Source organism: Macrosteles quadrilineatus, unplaced genomic scaffold (assembly GCF_028750875.1).
Source record: "Macrosteles quadrilineatus isolate MER2022 unplaced genomic scaffold, UCM_ALF_1.0 Scaffold_9__3_contigs__length_116548681, whole genome shotgun sequence".
Lineage (NCBI taxonomy): Eukaryota > Metazoa > Arthropoda > Insecta > Hemiptera > Cicadellidae > Macrosteles > Macrosteles quadrilineatus.
Genome location: NW_026542602.1, coordinates 89,640,254 through 89,659,478, shown reverse-complemented (window position 1 = coordinate 89,659,478; position 19,225 = coordinate 89,640,254). Strand labels below are relative to the sequence as shown.

At 34.7% G+C, this 19,225-nt stretch overlaps 1 protein-coding gene across 3 annotated transcripts in view; it reads right to left on the bottom strand.

Annotated features, from left to right (window-relative positions):
• Positions 1–19,225, bottom strand: part of LOC129003222 (steroid receptor seven-up, isoforms B/C-like) — a 113,598-nt gene continuing 94,373 nt past the window's right edge. For all 3 annotated transcript variants that reach the window (XM_054431510.1, XM_054431511.1, XM_054431512.1), the window contains one exon: positions 1–2,165. In XM_054431510.1, coding sequence (XP_054287485.1) covers positions 1,891–2,165 — 275 coding nt within the window. In that variant the 3' untranslated portion in view covers positions 1–1,890. The remainder of the gene's footprint in view (positions 2,166–19,225) is intronic.

Below are 19,225 nucleotides of genomic sequence, written 5' to 3'. Positions count from 1 at the left end.
TGGCTTTCATAGAAATTATTTTACACAGTTTTCGATTCAATGATCTGTACATAGGAAATACATTTGTCGAATTTACAAACATATTTCGTCAAAGAAAATTCGGTGGTTTATAAAAGAAATTTTAACTATACAATATACAGTATATAATACTCTATACACTAAGATTTCACAATTATACAACAACTTTGTTCAATCAATGTGGTCATTTGAAAACAAAATTATAAACTCAAGACTTTATATTTAGTTAAAATATAAACAGCATTGGTCGATAACCGTAACAAAACTATTTCGTTGTATTTACCTGCTTGCTTTAACGAGCAGTTTAATTGTACAAATTCTCTAAACGAGGGACTGTTAAAACACAGTGATACAAATACTATTAACCTATTATGAAAGCTTGAACTTTTGCTACAATATTTTCAGACTGAACTACATTACAAAAATAATAAACTATTACATAGTGTATGTTTTTCATATTATTTCATAATGCATTCGTTTGGTAAATAAACTTGAATAATTTAAGGCATTGTATAAATCATTTCGACTAAAATCCAAAGTATCTGCCATAAAAATTTAAACGTACTTATGCTTCCACAAGAGTAATAAGTAAAACAGCACTGCTTTTGTGTTTTTATAAAAATACTAATATAATAAATATTTAAATCATTGAATAATAACAGTTATACATTATTGCATTAGATAATTCAAATTCATAGCTAATTTCATGTCTAGGAGTAAAGTCCCCTGTAAAAAATGTATAAACACATATCAAACGCCACATTGAGAAAAACTGCTTTGGAATCTGTCAGACAGTGGACTTAATATTATTGCTATTCACAATAGTTGAGCAATAAATAAAAAATAACAACTACAATAAAGCCAAAGATATAATGCAATGTACAAAACAGTTCGATTTTATACGAACTCTGATTGTAGCTCTGGTCTTTGCAATTTTTTTTTTTTTTTAATTACAAACGTCGACAAACAATAATATCTATGTTCTCAACTTTGTCACTTAACATTGTGCAGTGGTCATGTTTCAATGCAAATATAAACTTTGTATTAAACTGCTGTAATTTAATTCTGAATCAAAAGTATTTTAAATGTAATGTTTATCCCAAAATTTAACTTCTTGGCAGATCAGACTTTATTGATGAATATTAAATTAAATTTTATTCAAACGCAAGTAAGCACTAACATGAGTTCTTAACACAAAAATTCAAAAATTTGGAAAAAACAAAGCTACAAAAAGAAAACAAATAGAGCACAGAGAAGAAGAACTTGTAAACTAAACAAGTAACTAAAGAAAATGCAGATTCGGTCTAGCGTACACTGCCTCTAAAGTACATATATACAGTGCTATGTACATGGTAGACAGACACTTAGGCCTAGTTATCGTCTAAAACTATCACATCTGTTAAAACATTACCTACATCGGATCTCAACAAAACGTTGGTATAAAATTCGGCTTCCGAAAATCCACATCGTAAATTTTCAAATCAAACTTAAATACAGTAGTAATATTGTGTATTCAATCAGTTAAAATAGATCGTAATGTACATCGAATTATTAGACTGTTTATCATTATGAAATTAGGTAGTTTATTGTATACTTTATTGAAGCAACAATGTTATACATTAATAACAATGTCATACCCGTTCATTAAGTACGAGATAAGTACTGTGGAAGCCGAGTGTGGATCTCAAGTTGAACGTTAGTCTCAACAACCCGCACAAAACAGTGCGTTGAAGTGTCGAGCGATCAACTGACATTTGGACAACTGGACTTTCGATCAACTGTCCAATCGGACAACTGCCCTGGCGGTCAACTGTCCTTCCGATCGAAAGTCTCAGTCTATCAAGTGGTGGCGAGCTGGCGCCAGAAGTTGTGTCACATCGAGTTCATGTAAGGCCAGCTGAAGCTGCTACCACTTAAGAGCATATCTCGTATCAGCGTCTCGATAGGCGTTTTTCCGACTAGTCGCACGAAGAACAGCTGTTCGATCACCTGGCTGCTGACTGTCCGCAGCGAAGGCAGGCGCAACAGCAGTTTTCCGAACCTGATGGGCTGGTTGGGGTACTGTGTCCTACAGTATTCTTCCAGGGCGCACTGGGACTTCTCCTGAAGGCTTTCTATGTGCGAGACGTCCGAAAGACCGCAAGCATCTGGAACAAGAGCGAAATTTTTTGTAGTAGATGCAAAAGTGCTGTATGTTGTAATTTCGTATGACTTGATAGGAGTCGTCCGATGTTGAGGAACGTGTTTAAACTCTCGGAGGTAGGTCCAGTTGTAGACATAAGGATACTCGCAGGATATGGTTCTATATTATTCATTTATTAGTATTCATATATAAGGTGTCACATAAAATATGCCACTATTTAAAGAGGTAGCAAATAAAGCCTCTACACGAGTAAGTTTATGTGGACAGAGCTTAAACAATTAAAAATCTATAAGATGCACCATGTGAGACTGTAAATATTTGGCAACTCGAAATTACCAACCTACAAGTTATAAACTCCTTATCAATTAGGTGTCATGTAAGTATATTTTAGAAATATAATTTGGATTCACAAAATATTCAATTACACAACAAAAGTTATTCGGTAACTGAAATTGGGTAACGTATAACAAAAATATATAAATCAAATAAATCATTGTGGATTCGTTGTAGCAGTTATTTACATAGTGTATTATTGATTGAAATGAAAACAATTTAGGTGAATGGCTCAGTTGATAGCACAACGAACTGTATGTAAAACAGAGGCAGTCATGAAGTTCTCATCCAGATCCTACCCCGTTTAATTTAACGTTTTAAATAGAGTACATTCTTATACTGCATGTATGTTTTACTTGTTTCTTAAGTATGCAAAGGCCAATGGTATTTTGAAAGAAGCCACCGATCTACTAAAGAGAATTTTAGCTCAAATAATCTTGAACTGAGTTATAGTAAACGAAACCTCATCAAGGACGTATGAACTAATCATTATATCGTCCAAGCTACGTTTTGGATCAAGGAAGGCAATTTTCGTCTGCCGCACAGGTGCCTTCGGCCGGAGAGGAACGGCGGAGGCAGCAAATTCAAATAGAAAGTTGCGGCTTCGTGCCGGAGGCTTTCCAATCGGTGAGATATGAATATTCCGACGATATACCTTCCAATCGATAATTACGCCGTCAGCTTTCACAACCGAAGCCCGATGTTACTCCTCGAGTCGCCGAAGGAACAAAGTAATATCGTAAACAAAGTTGAAAAACGCACCTCGCTTAACATCCCTTGGATTCGGGTTGGACCGATTTATACCCAGGAACTTCCTGAGTCTGAGATTGAAAGTCATCATTGGGCTTAAAATAAATGATCCTGAGAGATAAAACAGCTGGTCTTAGTCGGTAACAAAGCTACACAGGTCATCTCACGACATTCTACACTTATATTTGGGTTAAAATACGCACCAACGTTGCGTCCCCATCTCATAATGATAATGAAAAAGTCACTTGTAATGCTTTCAACCCAAATAAGGTTGTATGGTTCGAAAATAATTGTAACTGTCTAGTTTGCAATAATATTTGACACAACTAATGTAGAAGTACTAATATTATTGACTAGTATACGTAGTGAATGCCAAGACGTACGAGAGGGAGGATGGATGGCACTTAATTTTATATTGTACAAGCTTTGTTAGATAAGTCGAAAATGTGTTGTTCGATGTTTCAGATGTTAACTGTAAGAAAATTCTAAGGTTTTATAAATTTGTCTTGATGAATAAATATTTGCATTTAATTTCGTAAAAAAATTATATGATTTAATTGCCACGACATAATGAAGGATTTTGCATATTGGATTTACTTCACAATTAATTTTACAATTTTAAAAACAAAATATACCATTGATCATCCTATCCTATCATTCTTTTTAATAGTGATAGCCACCTTAAACAGATCGTACAATAAAAAAAATTGGTTCCTATTAGTTGGTAAAAGACTTTTTACTAATTTTACTATCACTCTTTAGGTCAACATTCAGTATGTAAAAAACATCTTAGTCTAACGGAGAGTAAGCCCAATGAGACACTACTGAATTGAGATAATTCCGTTTACATACGCATAAATTTCTACTTTTAGAATAAGAACCCTAGAACCAAGTAACACCAAAATTTAGATGTAACTAATGTAATCCGAGACCTCGCACTTGACAAAACTAACCGAAAGAGCAGCGGAGCGAACCAACAACCTTGTGGCATTCCTCGCGATCAGCCATTACTGTGGAATCCGATTGGGAATCTTTAGCATTTTCAACAGATTCTGCTCGGTCCGTGACAATAGTTCATGCTCTGTCGAGCCTCACTGGATATTATTGCTGGAATGCTGTAAAAACCGAATGTGCATCTTGAGCGACCTCCGCCCCCAAGGTCCTCGTCACGACGGCGACGTTCCTCTGGCGTCTGGACGCATCAGCGACCCACAATGCACCTGGCGTGAAATGTAATCTGTAATGAGCTCTCATGCAGATGAGGAACCATTGAATTTGGATACAAGTACTCGCACTGTTGTAAAATCTGAAGCTTGGTCGGCGTGTGAGTGTGCATTTTTATGTATACTCTTTAAATGTTAGAGTAGGCTACGAGTATGTAAGACGGTAAGAGTGTCTTTGGTGAGAAATAATATGTTTACCATTCGTGCTCAAGTCAAACAGTAGTTTATGCATCGTAAGGGTTATAGATTTGACTATGGTTACATTCAATAGAATACTCATGTCCGAGGATGTATCAGTAATGTAATTAGGGTTTTCCAATGACATCCAAGAGGCAATGTTAGTTACAAACATTTTTATCTATCTTATAAGCTTTATTTGTATTTGAATGATTCTTCTATTTTGCAAGTTCGGTTACGATCGATTGTGCTGATGGCTAGATAAATGTTTCTCTTTGATTAAATTTTACAGTGTGCGTTCTGGTACTTCTTAATATACTAGTTGAAATATTGGTAAAATAAAAATAAATAAATATTTACTCGGATATAAGTTTTAAAATACTTTAAAGACTGATTCAATTTTGAAGTTAAAAGTAGAACACATTGCAATGCTTTGTACGAGTACTCCATGCTCCATGGAGTATTTTAGGAACTGTGGTTGAATATAAATTGAAAGAACGACCCCTACAATAATATTTAACTGATGTTAGTCACACTCATCGATATATATCGATGGTCACACTACAGACAAAGATGTCTGCACTCAAACAAATCCACCATACTGTAACTGATTTTAGTTAAAAAAAATTCAATTACAAACACAATCGATGAAACATAAATATAAATCAAACTTTTAGGTGAAAATTTTTAAACAAGATCTTTTCTCAAACTAACGCTTCGAGCACCAAACCTAAGAAGAGTCATGCATTTTAAAAATGTACACTTGAATCCTAAACCAAACAAAATTTGTACCCTCATTACTTTTAAAAGTAATTTCCACCAAGTTACAAAATTACAAAGACTTGAGAATCAACAAACCAAATCAGTCTCAACAAAGTTCTTACTCAACTCTCGCTCAAAACTCGATCAAGACTTATTATTTTAATAATCTCAAAACCCTTTCCACCATCCGCGATGTTTTTGTGAATTCATTTGTCTCAGGTAAAGTTTGATTGTTGAATTAAACATTTCGCTTCTTTAATCAGCTGTCTATATAATTTGTCATTGTTGCTAAAAAACACCAAAGAGTGGAAAGTTTTGTAATTAGCAAACAAGAGGAAAAGTTACTTGGATAGCAAAGTTTGATTACACCTTTAATCTATTCTTCTAAAATCCACCTTTAATCTTAAGTGATTACGCCTATAATCACTTCAGTGGTTTTTGTACATGTATACGACAGTAAAACAGTAGTTAGGGTATGCACTGGGTTAAAATTCACTGGTCGCCCCTAATAGAAACTGACAGAATATATTAACTATGTGTTACGTTTACGTGGAAATGGACAAACTACGCTTTTATGTATGGTAATTTGTAACAAATGCAAAAACTAATGCACACATCGATTAGCTAATTAAAATAACAGGCAACAATATTCATACATATACTACATGCAATTCTAACGCTAAAAAAATAGTTGAGCATTTACCAAGATAATATGACGTAGAGGTTTTATTTTTATTCGTTTTCGCAGAAAGTACAGCGACTAAGTTTTTTTGTAATAAAAGGGAAGGATGGTTCGAATGGAGCTTGAACTCTAGAGATAACATTGATAACACCGATTGGGACATCTACAAAACAAATTACATCATGTTTCCGTTCTTTATAAATCTGTCTCTTAATGAGTAGTACTACGAGCCGGTATTGACCTATGTTGACCATCGTAACTAAAACATAAGTATATACGAGATGTTTTTGCCTATACTACGAATAAATACGAGATGTTTTTGCCTATACTACGGATAAATGACAAATTGATATGAACGAGAAAAATAATTTCTTGAAACACAGTGATTTATAAGGGAAACATTTCTAATTCCTGTTGAAATCTGTACGACACCATGACCTCTATAATTAATAACAGTAATAATTATAATATGTCAGTAAGTTAATGTTGTTGAATGATTTAATTTAAAATATTGAAAACTTTAATAAAACACACTACTGGCTACCCAAAAGTGTATAGTATTTCAACAACACACTCTATGAGATGTTTATTCAGCTAGAATGACGGTATACTTGAGTGAAGACTGGTCATACGTATCTCTAAGTACCCAAAAGTAATCCAAAAGGTACTAAATATACAAATAAGTACACAAATTAGAACAAGAAACATAAACCATATTGGCAACAAGACCCAAACTCCGTCAAAAACTAGCCTCCCTCATCCTAATTATCACGACCCTCCCTTATAATTAATTTCCACCCCTAATAAAGGTCACATGCCCGACAAAAGACATGTCGCTGTTATAAATCAACGCAAGCTGTGGTTTTTAATAATAAAGAGGGCAAAGCAGAGCGTGGGGGGAGGCGTCAAATTGTTGCAAAACTGGGCTTTATTAGCCCTCCGGTCCAATCACCTGACCGATTGCATTTTTGTGATCTACATTTGCTCGTCGCTTTTTGCGGGGTTTCACCTCGGTTTTCCGCAATTCCAATTCAACTCTCGAAATCGGTGGAAACGAGTGTGACGATTGTTGTTGCATTGTCAAATTGAAAATGATAACCGAGTGATGAGTTCGTTTGGATTTGAAATTCGGCGACGGACTTGTTGAGTATTTGTGTGTATTGGTTGTGAAATATGTAGGCAGTTTTCAGCATTTAAAACCTTGCTGTACAAACGCTTGTTGGAAGATTGTCATTACCGTGAGACAACGACGCAGACAAAATATGAATGCAGAAAGTAAGGAAGTTTGATGATCTGTATAGCGTAGCTTTGTTACTGCCTAACGTCAGCTAATTCTGTACTCTTTAGCCATGACCATTTATTAATATGATATTGTACGTTAAAATGTTATGTTAGTCAAAATAAGTTCAGATCTTCTAGAAATCCATTGAAATTCGGTTTCGCATACACTTACAACACAGTATACCCAATTAACAACCCAGTTTAAGCAGCTTACAATCCATTATATCCTATTTAAAACCCAGTATATCCTCACTTGCAGTCCATTCCAATCGACAACCCAGTTTAAGCAACATACCAATTATATCCAACCTTCAACCATGTATACCCAATCTACTACCCAATACACTCAAGTCATAGCCCAGTATACCCAAATTACAGCCTTGTTTCACCTCGGATGTCGCGCGAAGATGGAGTCTGTCGCGAAACAGGCGATTCGTCGCTTATCGGCGTCGCGAATCGCAAATGTGATGCAGATTGGCCCAATGGCAGCGCCTCGGCAGGAAAATTACTTTCCCGCGCAATCATATTTCCCAGAGATCACGTGACCCGGGGCGAACTTTTGGCGGGATTGTTCCGGGCCCGCCGGGGGTGTAATCGGAGGTGCCAACACCCGGGCAATGACTCACAAGGATGCTGTATTGGACGAGTAGACACTTACTTGACAAATTAAAATCCGGTTTTCAGTTGCGTATTCGCATAATGTAGAGTGAGATGCCCAATCCACACCTCTTGTGGTTGAAGTTTATATCTTGGTTTATTTATTGGTTAACTAAGTAATTTCTAAATAGGTTATGTAGGATACCTAAGATGTCATAACCTACCCTAACCTAAGTCAACCTATCATAGCCTATCCTAGCTTTAGGTACCATAACATAACCTTATTAAAATAGTCGTAAAACAGTTCTCTAATTATTAACATAATACACAACCAAGTCTTAAAACTTTCTTTTGGTGACGATTAAAATTTGTAAAAAATTATTGATTAGAAAAATGCTTAACCCATTGATACCCATCTGTTCGACTTGAATTTATTTTCTCTCCCATGATTTCAGTGGACTGATTAAGCACCAAACTCACGTAAGGATAAAACTTAATAATTTTTTATTGTACCGGATAACCCATTGCTTTGCTTGACACGATGTACGTACAATCACAAGCCCCCCCCCAAGCCCAAGATCAAAATACATCAACAAATTAAAAAAAAAATTGACCTAAAAGCAGGGAGTTTGATGAAGGTCAGTTCTGAGATTCTAAGTTTAATGTCAAGAGTGGTTAGGTGAAGCAAAGAAACAAATTAAAAGGTGAATCCTTCCATTTAAATAGTTTCATTTTATTTACGTCACAACCCAAAGTGCCACATCAAAGTTCAACACCAAGCATGAGATATTTCAATTCACTGTCAAATAACCTGATCCCAGACAAACAAAACCAGTCAACATTTGAACATCTTGAACTGTTTAACAAACAAATCTGCAGACTGTCACCTTTGAAAAAAGGAGCGCGGGGCGAAAATAAAAAGAAGAGCTTGTTAAATCTGTTTATTGTCGTCGTGCGGTGAGGAAGACCACAAATCGAGGGAGATAAAACATCAGGAAATGAATCGCGTCTGGGAGGGGAGGGAGAAGGGATGTTTTTGGGGGAAGTCGCAAATTGTATTAGCGGTGCCACTGGGTAGGGTCGTATTATGAATAAGCTGTATGTGTGATGTTGGGAATGGAACTGTTGTTTGGAAATTGAAATGTTTAGTTGCAAGGACTTCTCTTTGGAAACAAATGAGATTTATCATTCTGCTTCTCCCCTTGTCATCGGAAATAGGTTATGGTATAATTCCGTTAGGCTCAACCTACCTTCATCTTACCTAACCTATCCTAACATTTATCATACATTTTATAGGCCATTGTTTAATTTTGTGAATTATCGAGGGAAGCTTGATCTAATTTATACCATAGTATAAATAAACGCCATTATATTACTTCATCTATGCCCGTACGAAGGACGGGTACTCTGCTAGTAGTCCTATAATTTCTTGTTTGAAATGTGTTTTAGTGATGGTATTATTTGAGAGCTTGTTGCAATCTTCTTTTTACGATTAGTAGTAAACAGGTTTTCACGACGGGTCGGGATCTGGAATCCAATCCGAGATTAAATACAAATGTTGTAATGTTTAGGCTTTTTCTTACTTGGGGACAGAATAAGGTATTGTTGAGAAGTAAAATTTCCACAATAATAGCTCAAATTACAAGGATATAATAGTGTTAATTATTTTCAAAGGCATTCCTGATGGTTCAATAAGTAAACATGCGCAATGGGTTCCTTCGTTTATTCGTCAATACTCTCTTCTATCTAAATTAAGTCATCAAAAAGTTCGTTTCATGATTTCGTTTCTGACATCTTTGTCAGACGCTCAATCACCAAAGACAAAGGTGATTTTACTTTTTATTAATCTTTCAAGCTCTAGGAGTTCCATTTGATCGACAATTATGCAACCCAAATCAATGGTCAAGAAGAAGATCCAAGACAATCTGTACAAGTGCCAGAGCGGAAGCGGATCTAGGAAGCCCTGGAGGAAGGTAATACAAAGTCTTATCTCAGGGCTCATTGACTCTGGAAGGGCTTCTCAAACAAGGGACAAACAATGGCATGAAGTTAGTTGCGGGTCAATTGTTGGGAAGAGAACAATAAAAACCTCAGGATATTGCTTGCATCGTGTTTATTCTCGTAGGAATAAATGTTAGGTTCATTTAGTTTGGGTTTTAACCTTAATAACAAAATACCCTCAATAGGACACCCCCTTGATACAATTTATAAGTTTCCCTCATCACAAATTATTGCAAACCTCGATAAGAAGTCAACCTTGATAACAAGTCTTATTCAATAAGACTTGAATACTTGCTACCGAGGTTACATCGTAGAGTAAAGGTTGAGCTAGGTTAGGTTTACACACAGTTGAGTTAGGTAATGTAGGCCTAATTTTAAAGTTTAGTTTGAAATTTTTTTTAAGATTTATAAAATTTAAATAGAAAAGTCACAATTTACCGCAACCTATAACAATATAAATTTCTGAACTACCCTTAACATAACCTTGGATTCGTTGCATTTGATAACCTACCAGACATTTTGCAACCTTTTGTGATCCATCATTTTCCTGGTCTACCACAGGACTTCTGTCCAAGGGGTTCTGGTTCAAATCCTACTATTCATCAATAGTTTTAGTCCCACAAATAATTCCATAACCCGGTGGTTCGGAGCCCATTTCAAGCATGAATGTTTGAGAAACATTTGAGAAAAAAAGGAAAAAGCGCCTGGCGAGAAAAACTTGTTATTCAATTGCATCCTCCCGCTACCAACGCCAGTTATGTAAGCCTCTGCACTTTTTTTCCAAACGAAAACAATGCCTCAAAAACTAAGATGAGACGCAGACAAGAGAATGATAAAAGCATAACAACGTAAACCTTAGTTATGTAATCTTTAAAACGAACGGACATAAATGTTTAGGCAATTGATGTTCACTTTTGGAGGTTGTTTTAGGCGATATCCTGTGTTTTGATACTTTCACTAACAAGGGTCTGCTTTTTGGAGCCTTCATACAAACGCAAACACTTGTCGTAAAATCGGCTACATAATGCTATGGACGCTAAGTGAAATCTTGACTTGGATGCGATTATGATTTGCGCCGAAAACATAAAGTGGCACGCTTTATTGGCAATTCCGTAAGTATGCTACTAAAGTTGCGTTAAAAAGAAATTAAATAGATTCCATTGATGTATGATTTTGGAAAGTCCACTTGAAGTTTCGTTAAAATTGTTTATTTAGTCATGAGAGCCCATGTAAAAATCTCAACTAAATTTTGGATGCATTCAATTAAGAAATTGAACCTTCTATTGTGATAAACACCAATTCAATAAACCTTTTTATTTTTATTTTTACTGAAATAATTTCTCTATTTTAGTTACAATTAGGTTTAGATTAATTTTTATATTGAAACAGGTATCGATATTTGAAAATAATCAAATAGCACGCAAGGAATAATGCGAACTATGTAATTGATCAAAATTTTCAGTTTTGAGTAAAAAATGTACGAATTGACTATAAATCAATTCCTTTTTAGTGTTTAGTATCATAAAGGTTAATTTAAATCAAGTCTACAGCTTACCATCAATAATATAACTATTTTTACCTGAGAATGCCTGATCTAGTCGTTATTTAGCTACAATATAATGCCAGCCTAACTTACTGAGAACTTTCTTTCTATTGGAGAACTATCCCTATTAAGAACAAATTTTCAAGCAATTTTCTACATTTTCAACCAATTTACCAACTTAGGATAACGATTTCCTGAATGACAAAGTCCCTCTGTAGTATTCTTGAAACGCAATCGTTCTCTTTAACCTTCCATCGATTTCCTCTTCTTTGATTGATCTCTCAAGCCGATTTTGAGCCCTCACAGACCCAGTGTCACTCTTACATCGATTCTCTAACCCTTCTATTCTTTTATAAAATCCCTTTCAAGACCCTCTAAGTAGATTAATATCCGTAGGGTTCGGATTTTAAATAACTCAGATAGCAAGAAACGAAATTCAAGAAGAAGATTTGTACTTCGAGAGAATGACTGATTATTTGTTATTGGATTTTACTGCATTTGGGTGAAAAAAACTTTTTTATTACATGTAGCTTCAACCATGGTTCACAATTGTAAAATAATCCCTCCAATGATCCTAAAAAAACAAAGAAACAGTAAACTGATATAAGTCTCTTTAATTGATGGTATCGTCTATGACAAAGATAACTCCACAGTTTTACTAAGTGTTCTGTTTGATTTGTTTCTATTATCAGCGTTGGAAGTGTAAAAAAAAACATTGTGTGGAGAAAATAAATATATCGTCAGTACATTAACTTTGTGCAAAATGTCAAATAATTGGATCAAATGTTTTTTGTTCGATGGAAAGACACACATGAAATGGTTTATATTGACGTTGGCAGTGTATTCCACAAGCAATGCTACGATTCGGATAAAATTTGCACGTTTTGGTCATCTAAGTAATTATTTTCTGAGCAATATCCAAACGCCGCAGTTTCTACCCCAGGTTTCAGCCCCGCTCGTTTTGGCCACATGGGCCCAAAATAATTACATCAGCATCGTGACAACCCCTTATTAGTTGAGAGGAGAGCAGATCTGTCTTATGGTTCTGTCATATTTACGCAAAATAATTCTGATGGATCTTCATCAGTTCATTCTCTTGAGTTATAAATAGTAATGAAGCAAACTATTCCCTTGATCTGAATCAGTTCACTAGTTTAACTCCTTCAGTTTGTGATGTTGTAGACTATTTCTTGGATCATCAATAGTTTAATTATTTACTTGATTTTGTAAGACGGTATCTACTTGAGATTGTAATAGAGCTAATATTATTCCTTTGATTTTTTTAAAAAGTTGGTTAGATTTTATGTTTCAATTGTTCATAAGCTATTATTTTTGTCTTTCGTCCGTTTACACTACTAGTTTACACCAGTTTACCTACTTAAGTTTGCAATGTTTAACTACAACCATTTGTTTAGCAGACATAACAACACAATGTTTCTTAATTCTCTAAAACCTTACATCGCATAATAAAATGGAGAGTTGATTGTAAATACTAATGTCGTGAAAACTTCTTACACACAATTCTTGTTGAGTTTTGGCTGTGGTTTGTGACTATAAATTACTACAAACCCAATCGCTTGCGTGCCTGAAAACTTTATTGAATATATTCCTTTTTGATTTTTATAATTGACACAACCAACAAAGATCAAGCTTTTTTACGAAATACAAATATCAACGTTCTTTTAAACCAACTCTCCCTATATCATACACAGTCAGTATACCAAATTACCTTTGTGGGGGCATTACACTGTTTCAACGCGTAAAACCTTCAATCAATTCCCAATCATTACAATGAGATAACAATAAGAAACTTTCCCCATGTTTACTTCCAATTTGTCCTCGTGGTTTATGGTTACAAGAAGATTTGGCAACTTGGGGCTTAAATCAACCAATCGTCTAGAGAAAGCTGTATGATTGGGCCTCTAAATGCCATTCGCTCACTCCCGCCTTTATTTACGTCTGTTCGCGGCGGGAGGTGGCTTATCAGCTGCTCAGCCTAATCAGCTGACGAAGTTGCCAAACAGCTGATCGAACATGGAACAGCTGATAGAACAGATAGGTGTTGCTGATTGTGCCGAAATGGCACGGCCCAAACATAACCCTAATAAGCTTGTTGGATAACTGATGTTTCCGTGTAAGTATTGTGTAATGAAACAATGTGTTATTTGTAATCGAATTGATATTCTTTGAGTGGGCGGGGTAAATAAAGAAGTTAAAGTTTCGAGTTTATTTAGGAAAATATGCAAGGATTTAGATTTGCGCTTTTATTTTCCTTATTGGGAAGAATAATTGTTAAAATTTTAAGGTAAAAACCTGGACTTTTCCTATTGCTAAGTGTTTTACTACGTACATACGTTTCGGGAGGTAAGGAACTCATCCAGTTTTTAAATAACCCTATATCATAATCCAGACGTTTAGAACAGACTCAGCATTTAGTATTCACGTATTTAAATTTAAATATGTTAAGTATTCCTGAAACATATTATTAAATGCCAAAATTAGAAAAACCAGCTGCTCCGAAATGACAGAGATTGATGTGTACAGCTGATTATCCAATTAACAGCTGATTTCTATGAGTGGCCAGATCACTTAATTCCATGGCGACAGGAAAAGATGAATAAGTCATAACGCGAAGACAATCGGGAAGACAACAATGGTACTCAGCTGATCGTCGAATCAAATGTTTAATGACGATGTAAATCAGCTGTTTGCTTAACCAGTGTCATTTCTGTCAGGCGCCGAGAGTCTTGGAATGTACAATGTGAGACGATCATAAGTGACGAGTGTGTAAAAGTTTATATACTTACAATGATACGTTTTTTGAGAGGGGACGATGTGTCACGGAGGGTGCTACCCTTAACTTACACACGCGCATACAATCAACACTAGGGCGCCCACAATCCAATTTTATTCTTATCACTCAAAAGTTTCAAGCGTGTTCGCACCCGAAATATTCTTCGACAGCTTTGGGTTCAAATAATTTTGTTTAGTAAGTTGTAGAGTTTAGTTCACAGTTGAGCTTAGCTACAGCTAATAGGTAGATAATACAACATGTTTACAACTTAAGTTTCTACTTGTAAAGTTATAAAGATTACGAAACAATCTAATGTCTTTAAGGTGGAGAAATAGATAAAAGTTATATTACGTATTTGCGACTAAAATGGTCCTTCGGCGGATTTCTTTTGATTTCATATACAATTTTGGCTTGTAATATTATAACGGTAACCATACAATTTAATTTTTTTATAGAGAATAAGTAGATAATGTAAGCCTATGGAGTTTATATCGATTAAATGTTCTTTTATGATTTGAGGATTGATTTTAAAACGTGTGCTCCAACCACACTCTAAGACTCGTTGGTTAAACAATGCCAAGAATTATCACTGCCTTGCGTTTTTATTTGGTGGAAATCGTTTAAATAACAGAAACAAACATAATTAAATTTATATCATCAAAACTATCTCTTCACAGACGGAAACAATCCTTAACATTGTATTCAGCTGACCCATAAGAGAAAATAATTTATTATTGAGCTATGCTCATACTTAACAATTGTACCTACTTCTTGGAATACAACTATAACTCCATCACGCAAACTAGCTGGAGAGAGAAAGAGAGAGAGAAATAGGGAAGTCTGCGGCGGTATATCTCTATCGCACTAGTAGATACATTACACATTACAGGGTGTTCCACAGAGCAGCATTCGTCTTCATTCCGCCTACTTCACATTATTATATATTAACCGCATTAGTGTCGTATCGACTTTCCCCGGTAAAAGTTTCCTCTTAGTCTGTGCCTAGTTGAAAATTCCGGTCTATTCATCACGGTGTCCGGGGAGCCTGGGAAATATTTACAACTCTAATAGAAACAGCTGTTTGTCTAGTGTACTGTAATTTATTCGATTCAACTTGACTTTTGGAAAAACTTATGGGAGTCTTTCAATTTAAACTTGTCTTACCGCCCCTTTTCACTGTAATGTTGTTCAAACAGCGAATTATCTTTAAAAATGGGTTAAAAATTAGGGCATGTCTAAAATCATAAGATCACAATTTGCCTTATTTGGGTGGAATATTCCAAAACTCCATTTGTAAATCACATGATTTATTATAAGATTTTTAAAATTTACCAATACAAGTTATTTGTCCTATGAATAATTTTGTTTCCCGTTGAAATTGTTTCGTACCATTCCCATATGTCATTAAATGTCGAACTTATATGAATGAAATTAATTTGTTAGTACGTTTTCCTACCTTGACAAAATTAAAATAGTTGGCTTAAAAAAATTGAATTATACAACTTATCATTACCGATTAACCGATTGTTTAGTGTTCTTTAACAACTAAGTTTGTTAATAAAATTAAATATCTACTTGGTATATGGTAGTAGCTAGTTTAAAGCAAGTAAAATAACAATAAATAAATAACGTGCTAAAAAACTCACCGTGACCGAATGTTAAAAATGCTTAAAATGTCTTCAGATTAACCATACGGATGACAAATCTCCAAGAGGTATGTATTTAAGAGCACCAATAATATTAACTGATTCATTTTTTAGTCACTGTAGTTGGACACTACAGTATAAACAAAAGTTAAATAAATAGTAATCACAGAGCGTACATTCATAATTGTCGTAGTCCAGCGCCTGCAGTTAGTGAGATGTTAATGGCAGATAGGCGTGTTTGGAGCATTGCCTACGAGAAACATTGAAGGGGCTGACCCGTGTACTGAACTGGACAAATCCGCTTCAAGACATTGGGGATGAGAGAGGAGAGAGGGTTTGGAAATTATTTGGCAGTTACTTGCAATATTATCGTATGGCTTAGTATGGAAGGAATTCTTGATTCCGGGAAAAACTGTTTGTAATAGACCGCTATCTTTTACTTGACATGTGAACAAGTATACGGGCTCGAACCACCAGGTTAAAGTACTTTTATAGCAAAATTGGTGATTGGCGGGATTATGATAAAATATTTAAACTCAAACTGCTAGATACATCTACAAAATTCGGTTTTAGCAATAAATGCAATTAAGTGAATACAGTGAAGTGCTTGGCAATAATATTTATGTAAATTTATCCATATCAATATCCATCGTAGCCTAAGAATTTTTCCAAGTTTTCTATAACTTTCTAATCTTACTGACGATTTTTCTTTTCCCTAGTGATGAATTGAGAAAATTAAGTTTACAGGACAAAAATCTACGAATTTACTTCTTGTAGGAATTGCAAATACAGTAGAACTGCATCGCATAAGGACAACAGGGTAAGCAAATATTTCATTGTAGATTACTGAACTTCGGTAAATTAAAAAGTACCTTAGGTATTAAAGTAAATGGCAGGGCTGAGGTTAACTTCATTCATAATTTTTATGTTAATCTTTTTACGTGTATTTCTATTTCTCAGCTTTTCAATATTGTAATGATTATTCATTAATTCTAGTTATTTTTCGTCAAAGATTTTGTTTTACGCCTGATAACATTTTCAAGGTACTGAAAACTAAAAAAAAAACTCAGGAATATGTTCAGTAATATGAGTTTAACCAAAGTTAAGCCCAATATTTTTATTTTAAATAATTTAACAAGCTAAATAAGGAAAACCACCGATTAAAACATCTTTAATAATAAAACACCCTTTACACGTTTAAAAATTCATAAAAGCGATTTAAAAGGCTTATACATAAACATTCGAGAGCAACAGGGTAAGTGGGTAAGGGGGGAGGGTAAATGGGCAATAAACACGTTCTTTATAAAAAAATGAAAGGGGAGAAAAACTGAATCAGTTAAGGGCGCGAGTCTTGGTATATGAAAATGAAGAGTGTGGCACAGGAGAAAAGCCGGGGTTTCTTTTGATATGGGATTTTTTGTCCCTAATGTGGGAAATTTTCGTTCCAAAAATTACTTCCGATGCGATATGTATTGACTTTTTACGAAAACGGTCGGACAAATTCATACTTTGTTAAGCTTTGCTGTGTGATGGATTATTTACGACAAAGGGATTCAAATATCATATTCATATTTGAATGCCTGTGTTGTGAGATATATTAAGATGTTCTCAACAAACCGCAGGATACATACATATTTTTAAAGCAATTAATTGTTGTGAGATTTATTGAGTCCTTAAAGAAAAACTGTTCTGAATTCAAAGTTTTTGTTAAGGATTGATTGAGACAAATTTTAGGATACAATCATATTTTTATGTATCTTTTGACATTGGTTGGAATATTTAAGAAAAATCATCGAATAAATATTTCTCTTAATTTTGCCGGGGAATTAATTTTAATTTATTGAATGAAATACACTGTACGATACTCTGTTGAGGTGAATTTAGATATTTAGACCAGTCTCAGAGATATAGCTTTGGCAGTGACCACCAAGAACGTGCTGCAAAACACCCGTTCTACATGGACATATCGATTGTAACCCAAAGGCTCCATGCTAATTAAAATGCCTGCGTCGTCCTAGATTAAAGTAATCCTACCCAGGCGGTCATCTGCCCTGGACTTTGAGGGATTTGGCTTTAGTCTACACTTGTGGCGTCCTTACAGTGTGTCATGTTAGAAGGGCTTTTTGTACTGTCAAATTTAATTATGGTTCCGTTTTCATAGAGGAAATTTTAATGTGATTGTCATTTAGGTAATACTAAAATTTGCTGTTTGGGTTTTACAATTGATATGTTAATCTGTTTTAGGCAAGACTCCCGTGGAATTCCTTATACTATAGTTGTGTGCTATATACAATAAACTCATGTGTAGTTGATACAGAGAAATATCTCCTTAATACATAAACTTTTTTTATTACTTTATTTTCTGTTTTCAGGACAGGTAGATTTAAAGCTTTAGAGAGAGAATCAAACCACTAGGTACCCGTACCATGAGATTTTCACAGCTAAAAACTATTGGCGATTAGCTGGATTTGAACCCTGGGCTTCATAAGAGAAATTCCGCTATCTAAGACTAAACCAGCTGTTTCTTCAACTTAAAACACGTAAGTACTCGTATTTAGTCTCAAAAAAATTTATCCACATATGTGAGTTTAGTGTTATGGATGAATGGTACTTTACTTACACTTTACATTCTGCCTTGCTACTGACTAAAAGATTAGCTGTTACCATAGATAAAACATACTCTCTTAGTAGATTTTCCATCCTTATGAAACAGCTGAAGCCAATTGTATAGTTAGTTCTGTCCGGTGCACTGTAGAGGTCGTGTTTTGTTTACAATTGGTTTCTTCTTATTTTAGTCATTTAAAATCCCGTTTAACCGAATAAAACGATATAGTCATAAACAATAACTCGTCATCTAGTTATATAACCAAACAGTAAAGCACAAATCATGAAATTAACTCTAAAATAATAGAAAGAAAATGTCGACACTAGCCACCTGTGTCACCAGACCATGAACTCGACACGAAAAACGAGCTACAAAATTTTACAGTGGGATGAGAAGTCTACAAGTCTACTTGTATTGGTTAGTCTATGCTATTACCCATTGATTACCATAAATTTAAAGCCCAATGATTAATATAGATCATAATCTGTAAATATCTTATTTCCCTCTGGAAAGATTAGGAAGCATCCATATCAGTTGAACAACGTAAAATTACCTCCTACCATTCCAATAAATTTATTGTATTTTATGATAAAAAAAGTTTATCATAAAATAAACTTAATTGTACAAAGATATTTATTAGCGTATTCTTGAGGCTTTAAAAATAAAGAAG